Source organism: Neoarthrinium moseri (genome assembly GCF_022829205.1).
Source record: "Neoarthrinium moseri strain CBS 164.80 chromosome Unknown scaffold102_Wmoseri_CBS_16480, whole genome shotgun sequence".
Classification (NCBI taxonomy): domain Eukaryota; kingdom Fungi; phylum Ascomycota; class Sordariomycetes; order Amphisphaeriales; family Apiosporaceae; genus Neoarthrinium; species Neoarthrinium moseri.
Genome location: NW_026055216.1, coordinates 92998 through 102914, shown reverse-complemented (window position 1 = coordinate 102914; position 9917 = coordinate 92998). Strand labels below are relative to the sequence as shown.

Sequence of the window (9917 nt, the reverse complement as noted above, 5' to 3'; positions counted from 1 at the left end):
TTAACGGGGCGAGCCTAACGACTCCCAGTGCGGTATACTAATTCTACTGGTAGAGCGCGCAGTATCTTCAGAAACGATCACCTATGATTCACGTTTCATTCAAATATGCGTGAAGTTCCCTGGGAACTGAACTGCTGGTCGTTTCTAAATGATAACGGGTTAATGGCAGATTCGGCTTGTTCACTCTGTTCATGTCTAGTGCTAGGCAGCCATATGGATGAACCGTCATTGATGGCCATCGCAGAGCTGTTGCCCGGAGCAGCGCCCTTCAAGGCAGAAAATGCCATCCTGCAGGACAAAATTCACCTGGTGGGTGGAGTGGGCTTTGATGTTGACACCTTAGGTGACCAGGTAACAATAGACCGACACGACGAGATTGCTAGACGCGTGTCAGTATTTTGATTGACTATCTAATTCACCTGAATTCCGAACCTCATCTCGATTTCACAGCACAAACAACAATCCCATTGTCTAGGCAGTATCTCGCTCTCGACTTTGCCTGGGAACCTTCACTCCTCTCATCCGTCTTCCTTGACCATCACTCTTTGCGAAGCGAAATCTTGGAACGCATTCTGTTCTTCTGACCCATTTCTTGTCCTCGTTGAAGGCACTTCTTCCCACTTCCTCCCTGTTGCAAAGGTGGATCGCTTGAGAACTGGTGAAGTGACGACTTGCCGTCGCGTTTCTCAGACTCTCGACAACATCCTCTTTTCACCTGCATTGCTCGCCATCCCACCTTCACAATTTCTCACTACCTCTCTACCCGCTTTCACTTAGTTCCGCAATTTCTGGATCAGCTGCGATTGCATGGTTCTCAACCTGACTGACCTTCGGTTTTGTGTCGCGCTTCATTCCTCGCCAACCTGCTGAAGGCGATACTGATCATCACACTTTGTCTCAACCTCTACGCCCGTGTCCCCCTCCATCTCACTGTTTCGCACCATCCATACCTTCTCAGCCACACGTTTCGACGAGCCGTTGCAATGGCTCTACATCTCATGCCGAAGGAGGAGTCACTCCGCATGGCAGGACCTCCTCCTACTTGGGGCTATGATAACTACCTTGACGCAGAGCCTCCCATGAGCTTCTTTCGCAACGCGCCGCATGACAGCCCGGCCTTCTTCTCGACCGAACTGGGTCGCAAGGCTCGGCGATTTGAGAAGCCGTCCACCCCTCGAGACATCCACGCGTGGACGGCCCACCAGATCCAGTCCGCCGTTGATCGGGTTGGCACGGACTGCTGGGAAATCCGCAAGGCCATTCGCAAGCCGCAGCATTACGGCGATTTGTACACATACTGGGATGCCTATGACCTGTATTACATGGGTGTCCAGAATGCCTGGAACGTACTCAACTGCCTGTACCTGGAGACTCAGAATGCTCTTCCCGGCATCATCGAGAAGGCTCGCATCATCTTTGGGGACTGGTGCATCAAGCTCCTGAACAACCCGTCATGCAGAGCTAAGCTTTACTACTGGAGCCAAGAGAAGGTAGCTGACGTCCTGCACGTCTTCGATGCGACGGAGAAGATGGATCTTCAGGGCATTGATATGTTCTGGCTGCCGGCTGTTCGCGATCTTCTCGTGCATGCCCATAATTCTCTGCATATGGGCACTTGGCCTGAAATTGACGACCATGGTCTTGATCAGCTTGATGGTAGGCAGCAGGCTTTCTTCTTTTAACCCTTCTCTTCTCATTTCCCTGTACGTGCCGAGGTCAACTAACCTTTTGCAGCCAGCGAAGACTCACCTCCGTCAATTGCCTCCCAGATCACAGCCATCGAGAGACACGCCTTCCATGTCCCGGAAATGCCTCTGAGTTTCACTGCAAGCAGGGAGATCAAGGGTGTCATGATCGCCGATGGCACGTCGGCGACAGCAGCAAAGGTCTTGAAGGAACAGGCTGAAAGTGGTGGTGCTGTGCCTGAGTCTTCTGTGCCTTCACCGCGCACAAAGAAGATGTTGGACGCTGTTGCCAGCACTGGCAATGGGTCGTCACCGGCCTCCAGCCATGAAGAGTCGGTTGAGGGTCTGACACACACAATTCACGATACACATATCGTCTTGGCTGGTCCTTCTTCGGGTAGCGGATCACCTACAAAGCGCCCAAATCCCATGAGGCCGGAACCCGCTGGCCCAATCTACAAAGACTCTCCATCTGAGTGCGATGACCAGAACAACGGCTCTGAGCAGTCTCGATCTGATTTCATTCACAGGAAGTCACCCACCAGCTCTATCGACGGACCTCCAGCTGGCAGACTGGATGCCATCCCTGAGCCTATCTACTCAGGCCCCCTGACCCAGCCGGTGCCATACAAGCAAGCTAGCCACCAAGTCACCCCAAACCAAGAAGTTGTTCAAGATCCTAGGTTCCGAAACCAAGTCCCGGCGTCCGAAGAGAACCTGGCCCAGTACGATCAGGGCCTGTACGGCGTGGTCAACTCTAGTCACTGGTACAACCGTCAGCTGAGCACCGGTAAGGTAATGGATGCACAATCTCTGCAGCGCCCTGTGGCCGGCATGGAAGCCAATGAATGGCAGTCCACAAATCAGCCAGGCATGCCGCTTCATGAGCCCTCAGTCTCTCAGTTATTTCGCGAGGCCCGTCGGCCTCAAACTCTTCAGAGAAAGGAGGACAATGCAAAGTGGCAGCCGGGCAATGTCAACAATTTGCATGGCAAAGACTTGCATGGCCCTACTGTCCACCGTTTGCCCAGCAAGAAACAGGACGGGCCTATGCAAAGTTACCCTTCCCAGTTCCACAACCCCGTGCCGCCTCATGCGCGCAGCCGGCAGCTTAACAACGGGTTCCCTGCCGCCACTCTGGAACGATCGTTTGCAGACCGTCGTCTGAGCCACACGCAGTCCACCATGCCACCCCATGAGTTGTATCGACCCGATCAAGCCCCCATCAGCAATTCGTCACACGCTGCAGGGCTCCGAAGCTCCCGATCGCCTGGCTCTTTCCCGAGAGACCGACGGGACACCACATTGAGTTATCGACCGGCCGACGGGGACGAGTGTCTGAATTATGCGGCCAAGATGTCGCCGGAGAGAGCTTTTCACTCGTACCAAGCATGCCCATGCCTTGAATGCTACACCAAAGACTGCAGTGTCTTTATCGGGTCTCTTTACGATGGCGTGATGGACTCCCCTACAGCCATGCGGAAGATGCACGACGTTTTCTCTAAGTTCGGACTCATTGTCCACACGGCCTCCAAGACTCTTGGTCGTGCTCTCCTGATCCAGTGAGTCCTATTTGCCCTTTACGGACTTCACGCATATGTGACTGACCAGATCTGATACAGGTATACCAACCCGAACGACGCTTTCGCTGCCATAGAACAGATGAACAACAAGCCGATCGAAGGGATTAGCCGATCTGCTCTTCATGTCAGTCACCCTATCGGGTCCCGATACTTCCGGCCTTGGATCAAGGACCGCCCGAGGAAGTTCAGTCCCGAAAATGGACGCGGTTTTGCACCTCATCGTGCCAAACCCGACTTCATCCCTCCTCATCGCCGGGACATGCTGCCGGTGCCGTCTCGAGTTGGTGACCGCCAGTCCCAGCCACTTCTTTCTGACCACCCATTGGCCACTGACCTGGTCCCTCTCGACCGGCATCCTTGGCAGAACAGATCCCTTCCCACCAATGTCTTCAGCGATGCCTCTGGTGCTGAAGGGTTAGACCAATTTTATGCTTTTGGCCGTTCGAACATCCTCAACGGCGCTGCAACAGTTGAGGCTCTGAAGCAGCAAGTCTTTGATTCGCCACCAAAGAATCGCCTACCGTCGCCCCTCCCTGAAGCGATTCAGACAGGAAATGCACCTTCCGATATGCAGCAGAACCCGAGAGCCCCGCATCCAATACTCGACTCGATTGATAACTTCGCATTGACAGAGACTGAAGAATCTCCGTTGATGCCCACTCGGGGCTATCCCGCCACACAGACCGCTGAGCTTGACTCGGAAGCGCAGACCAAGGCGTCTTCTGATGTGATGCCTGGCTCGCCGTCTGCTGCTAACATCTCGCCAGTACTGAGCTACGCATCTGCCGTAAAGACACCCATCTCACCAAAGGGAAACAGGGTTCCAGGTCCAGTGGGTAGCAAGAAGGCTGAAAGCTGTTCTGATTCGTGGCCTGATGAGCTCAGGCATCATGATCAAATAGAAACGACTAGGCGTGCGCACTCAAGCGATCCTTCTGTCATCGAGGGTTCGGATTTGCCAACTCTATCCACTGATGTCAGTCCGCACGGCCCATCCCAGAACATTCAGAATATGTCAGGGAAGAGCACTGCTTCTAGCCCCAGGGACGATCATGTTTCCAGCTATGGCACAGTCGTCCGCCGTCCGCAGCAAGCAAGCCGAAGTCAGCTCCCTTGGAATGAGTATGTCCCTGCCGCGAGTAATGGCCAGCCCGACTTGGCAGCGAGTCGCGGCCCTGTCTCTCATGGCATCCAGCAGCCTTTCCAGCACCAGTATCCTCCCAGCGGAGGCAAGAGCAAGAAGTACAAGGGCAACACGAAGCACAAGACTTTCGACCCCACTCTGCCTGGTCCATAGTATGGACAGGACCGAACGGTTGCTGAGTCTTTGAACCCAGCTGGGAAAGACATCCATGGTCACACGCGTCGCCTTTCCCCTGACAAACATTCATTTTCGCATGCTCAGACCCAAGATGAACGAGGAAATCAGTCCAGTACGAAACAGAAGCGTGATGTTGATACGACGCAGCCTGGAAGCTCGTCCGGTCAGGCTGAGAAGGATGTATCTCTATACCAGACCCCATACTTCCAGGCTCAGTATGTGGCATTCGGGCCGATGCCCTCGAGCGGTGATCCTGATACGCGGCCTATCACCAACCAACAGACCCGGGTCGATAGTCAGTTGAGACAACTCGGGAGCGAGCACCCCAACCCGTTGGCTTGCCATCCAGTGTATCCGACCCAGCAGAGACAACAGGGCTATGCCTGGAGCACGACTGCATCTCAACGATCAACAGAAGGAACTAAGCAATTCCCACCTTACCAAGACCCATGCATCGCGCCACCGTCATCTTCGCCACGTAGTCTGGCTCAGGTCACAGCCGAATCAGGCGATGCCCAGGACAGTCGTACTCCGATCCACACGCCCCGACACTCGAGAGGTGGCAGCATTGCATCGGCGACTAGTGGTCCCGACACAAGTGGTGGACAGAAGTCGCTCAAGCTTGACCCGACAACTGCCGTATTCGTCTCTCCGATGCTGTCGCATGCCGGAGGTCAGTTGAGCGCTGCGCCCGTCGAGATGACTGCCAATGACGGACCGGCTGCTAAGGATAACAAAGGCAAAGGCGAACATCCTGACATTCCTGACCAAGCCCCGTCACAGCCTGCGGCCTCACACCAGGCGAAGCCATCGCATAGTCGACAGCCACCGAGCGACGACAAGAAGCACGCTTCTGGCCCAAAGGTTAGTGAGAACAGGGCCAGTTACGAAGACGAATTTCCGTCTCTCTCCGGATCTGCTGACTCACAACAGCAGGGAAGGAAGAAGGACTTCAAGCACCATCGTGGAACGGCGACCAAGGGGCCTTGGAACAACTACAAGGGCTCTCCAGCTAGTTCGCAGCCTGGACCCTCCGATATGAACAAGATTGCTGAAGGCGAAGATGCCGCTCGCTACCAAACATCAGCACCGAAGACCGAGAATAGCGTATCTTCGACATCAGAAGGCAAACGCGAGGATCCCACCACTCCCAGCCTCAAGAGTGACGACAAGGGACCAAGCGCTGCAGTTGTCCCCAGAGACAAAGAGCAACCCCGACCCCAGCGTCGAGAGGATACACCGGTCTCTACCTCGTCGCTAGCCCCCGAGAGCACACCAGACGAGCAGCAGCCCATCGCCGGCAAGTGTAGCCAGGGGAGGTCTGGGCCCAAGAGCAAGAAGACCAAGGCCAAGCAGAAGATGGCGGCCGTCACGCCGACGCCGCCCTCCACCACCAACCGCATGCCGACCCTTTCAGGCGACGAGTTTCCAGAGCTCTCGGGCAGCGCGAGCAGCGGCCAGAAGGCGGCCCTGAGAGCCGCACAGCCTCCGCCCGTTGGCGCATGGGGGAAGAACCCACCCCGTGCGATCTGGGAGCCTGCCGGCACCCCTGCTGCCGCCGACATCTCACGAGAGGCCCCGCCTGCTCCTCCTGCAGAGGCGGCTGCTGGTCCTGCTGACCCGCAGCGTGAACGATCCCGCACGCCTCCTTCACAACAGCAGGAAGGGGCCGATGACGACAGTGGTGAGGATACCACAGACTTGAAATCGTACCCGGAGACGCTGGGACAGGGCGACGGGCGAAAGGGCGGCTAGAGCACAGGACGATTCTCTGCGATGCTTATCGGGTGTGATCGGAGACGGATGAGACAGGTGCAAGTTTTCTAACGAGACATGGTAGAGAACAGCGCCTGCGCAGTACGCAGACAGAACAGATTGATGAAACACGAAAATTGGTGGCGAATTAGATTAGATTGATGGCAGACAAAAGCTGTCGCTGAAGAAGGGGTCGATTTTCACTGGCAGGATACTTGGGGAGGGAAGGGTGGTTTGGAGATTGTTCTCCCCGAGGAGGCTGTACTTACTGACCGTAGTCACTCGTTTTCATACATAGCTTCCGAGATCCCATTCTGATCCTGACGACCCATGCTCATTTCCATGTCATGAGAAGCGCTTCGTGCAAGCCTTGTTCTGGTTCGCGTCTGTCCCGTCAGATCCGTCTTTTCACGTCGCACATGCATGGTGCCTCGATGCCTCACCATTCCAGGCTTGTGAAGATAGCATCGGCACAGCAACCGGGTGAAAGTAAGCAAGTCTATTCACATACAAGTCTCCGTAGTCGTATCAAACAGTTGGTCTAGGCAGTGCAGCGTCTTTGCTGTGCCATGCACGCACGCCATTTCATGCCGCGTGTTTTCATCCCCCGCCAATCCCTGCCCTCCGAGCTCTCTCCTTACCCCCTCTCACTCGAGTTGATATAGTCGTTTCTCGGGTCTATCATGCGGCCTCGTTCTTCACCAGCGTCGTCACGGCGTCCTCAATCTGCTTGTCCGTCAAGCCCTCGAGCGATTGGCTCTTCTCCTTGCCGAGGTCTGTAGGGGGTGAGAGTCAAGATGTTAGCCCTGGCGCTCAACGGCGTGTCCCCCTCTTTTCCCCTGAAATGTACTGCTAGACTGTGAACGCACCGTATCTCGCGTAGACCTTGGGCAGGGTGCCGGCCGCTTCGCGCAGCATGATCGGGGTGGTGGGGTTGTTCTTCTTCATGGTCGGGTAGGCGCGGGTGAGGAAGGACCTGCGTGGGACGACCTGTCAGCCCTTTGTCCAAGAAACCGCTCGCACATGCTCCTGCGCAACTCTCTCCCAGCACGTCCGGATCGTGGGCTGTATGGCCGGGCGGAGTACGGACCTCGTGGCGGCGCTCTGCTCGCCGGTCTGGCAGAACAGGAAGCGCACCTCCTTCAGGGCCTTGGTGAAAGCGTATTTGCTCGACATGATGGCAGGGAGGGTTGGGGGGGAAAGGAAACGAAGGAGGCGTCTGTCGTCGTCTCGGCGGAGCAGCGAGCAGTTCAATCCGTCCAGTCGGTCGGTCGGTCAGTCAGTCAGTCAGTCAGTCAGTCAAAGCTTGGGGATAGCTTTCGCAATCCGAGGGCGTCGATTGGTTTGGCAGCTGCGACGTTTTGGGGCGTCACTTCGGGGCCCTGGGTACGGGTGGAGTCTGGGGATGGAATGGCATATGATTGGACAATGGGGCTGGGAGAGGTGCCTCCTGCATAAATACTCGCCGTGCATAAGTTAAGTACATAAGTCCGCCCGTCATCGGTCACTGGCAACCGGGGCCCTCCTGAGTGCTTGACTGGTTGACTGCATGCAGTGTTTCAGTGGGGCATACTATGGTATGGTGCCCCTGTAGTCTTGCATAAATGGCTTCCTACAGCACGCTGGGACGTGCTGTGGGGGGAGAGCGATAAGCTGGCAACTGACTGGGCTTGCTGGGCTCCGGCTTCAAGATTGACTGGTGGACTGGGGACGCCCGCCCAAAATTTTTGGCTCTTGGGTGGGCTCCGACTTAAGTCCGGCCGCTATATCGGACTTCCCAATCAGTCAAATCCTATCGACCCGAATCCTATCTCAACCTCGAGTCGCCATCCCGCGCCAGCGCCAGCCTCAGCCTACAACCTCTCCCCTCTGCCCTCCACCCCACGAACGAGCGAGAGACAGACAGACAGAGAGAGAGGCCGATCGAGACGCCCGAGAAGACAAGACCCCGCTCGCCATCGCCGTCGCCGTCGCCGTCACCGCCACCATGCCCGCCACCACGACCCTCTTCCGCGCCGCCCGCCCGGCCTTCCAGTCGTCCGCCTTCGGCACCACCCGCGCCGCCTACTCGCGCGCCGCCTTCCGCAACTTCTCCCAGTCCGGCCGCCGCTACCAGGGCGGTGCCTCCTCCGCCGCCGGCGAGGGCGCCGCCCACCAGCAGCAGTCGTGGTTCTCGCGCATGTGGAACAGCCCCATCGGCTTCAAGACGGTGCACTTCTGGGCCCCCGTCATGAAGTGGGCGCTCGTCCTCGCCGGCGTCTCCGACTTTGCCCGCCCCGCCGAGAAGCTCAGTCTGACCCAGAACGGCGCCCTGACTGCCACCGGTCTGATCTGGACGAGATGGTGCTTCGTCATCACCCCCAAGAACTACCTGTAGGACTCCTCCCCCCCCTCTTCCTCCTCTCGTCCACACCTGTTCTTCTTATGCGCTCCGCCGTCTTCTTCTGTCTTGAGCCACGAGACAACGCCATGACAGACAGTGAGACCCTTGCTCAAGGACCACCATGTGCTAACGATCCCACCACCAACAGTCTCGCTGCCGTCAACTTCTTCCTGGGAATGGTTGGTATCGTCCAGGTCAGCCGTATCGCCATGTACCACCGCTCGCAGAAGAACGCTGGCGTCCTGCCCACCGCTGATGAGATCAAGGAGGAGGCCAAGGAGAAGGTCGAGGAGGTCAAGAACGCTGTCAAGTCGTAAGGCAAACTGCAACGGATGGCTGTATGCGTGTACTGGGGTCTGGATGTGGCTGCGCTTATCTCAGGAGAATACCCATGCCTTGGGAGGTTGGCCAACGCTTCAGCAGCATGGTAGGATACTCGAGACGAGTCCGGCCCATTGCCCATAGAGGCTTGGGTGTGGAAGTGTACCAGTAGTACTAATTGCGCTCAATATACCATGGTTCTTCATCACTCTGCTGATAGGCCCACGGCCATTCTCCTCTGCTCATGAACCATGCATGGCTTCCCTGTATGCGGCCGCTCGAGCGGGCGCATACTTGCGTTGACCTGATCTGCTGATAAAACGCGAGGGCGGACCATTCGCCAACAAGAGGCAGATCCGTGTGGCTACAGATGTCGCCGACTTCGCGTGTCATTGGCCGCTGTTACGATGCCCAAGGACGGACTGCTTATGCTCCACCCCCTATCCTCCTGGATTGCAGCATCTTAGCCGGCATATGTAATTGAGCACCGGCCACTGATGGCTTTCCAATTCTCTGTTTCAGGCACTGGTACCTCTTGGGCCCGGTTTTGCCCACAAGGCGTGCGTTGCGAGTTCAGCCATCTCTTATCTTGCTTCGCAAGTCGCGGTTGGATTGGTATACATGACGTCAAACGCCAGTTAGAATAGCGTACCGGTAGTCCGCGTTTCTTCGGCAGCTTTGGCATGACCAGTCAGGTTACACGGGCAATACCTGCCTCCAGCGCTGCCGGCTGTCATAATGCCTTGCCTTGCGCTAAAAGCAACAACAGCCAACGGGGTTGGAGAGAGGGGCATGCCCTCCATGAAATGTGCGGAAGATCTCACCTCATCATATGTAGCATGATCAATGAATGATCTGGAGACCATCAA

The 9917-nt window shown here is 56.5% G+C and overlaps 3 protein-coding genes across 3 annotated transcripts; 2 read left to right on the top strand and 1 right to left on the bottom strand.

The window, feature by feature from the left end:
• Positions 1-983: 983 nt before the first annotated feature.
• JN550_013069 (uncharacterized protein) lies at positions 984-6344 on the top strand (the record flags this gene model as incomplete). Its single annotated transcript, XM_049311615.1, has 4 exons — positions 984-1656; positions 1735-3247; positions 3308-4564; positions 4703-6344. The coding sequence occupies 4 exons, from the start codon at positions 984-986 to the stop codon at positions 6342-6344; spliced, it is 5085 nt and encodes a 1694-aa protein (XP_049164996.1).
• Positions 6345-7025: 681 nt separating this feature from the next.
• JN550_013068 (uncharacterized protein) lies at positions 7026-7520 on the bottom strand (the record flags this gene model as incomplete). Its single annotated transcript, XM_049311614.1, has 3 exons — positions 7026-7120; positions 7214-7320; positions 7435-7520. The coding sequence occupies 3 exons, from the start codon at positions 7518-7520 to the stop codon at positions 7026-7028; spliced, it is 288 nt and encodes a 95-aa protein (XP_049164995.1).
• An 811-nt stretch (positions 7521-8331) lies between these two features.
• JN550_013067 (uncharacterized protein) lies at positions 8332-9044 on the top strand (the record flags this gene model as incomplete). The annotated part of the gene is made up of 2 exons (XM_049311613.1): positions 8332-8717; positions 8876-9044. 2 exons carry the CDS (start codon positions 8332-8334, stop codon positions 9042-9044), a joined length of 555 nt encoding a protein of 184 aa, XP_049164994.1.
• Between the last annotated feature and the right edge of the window lie 873 nt (positions 9045-9917).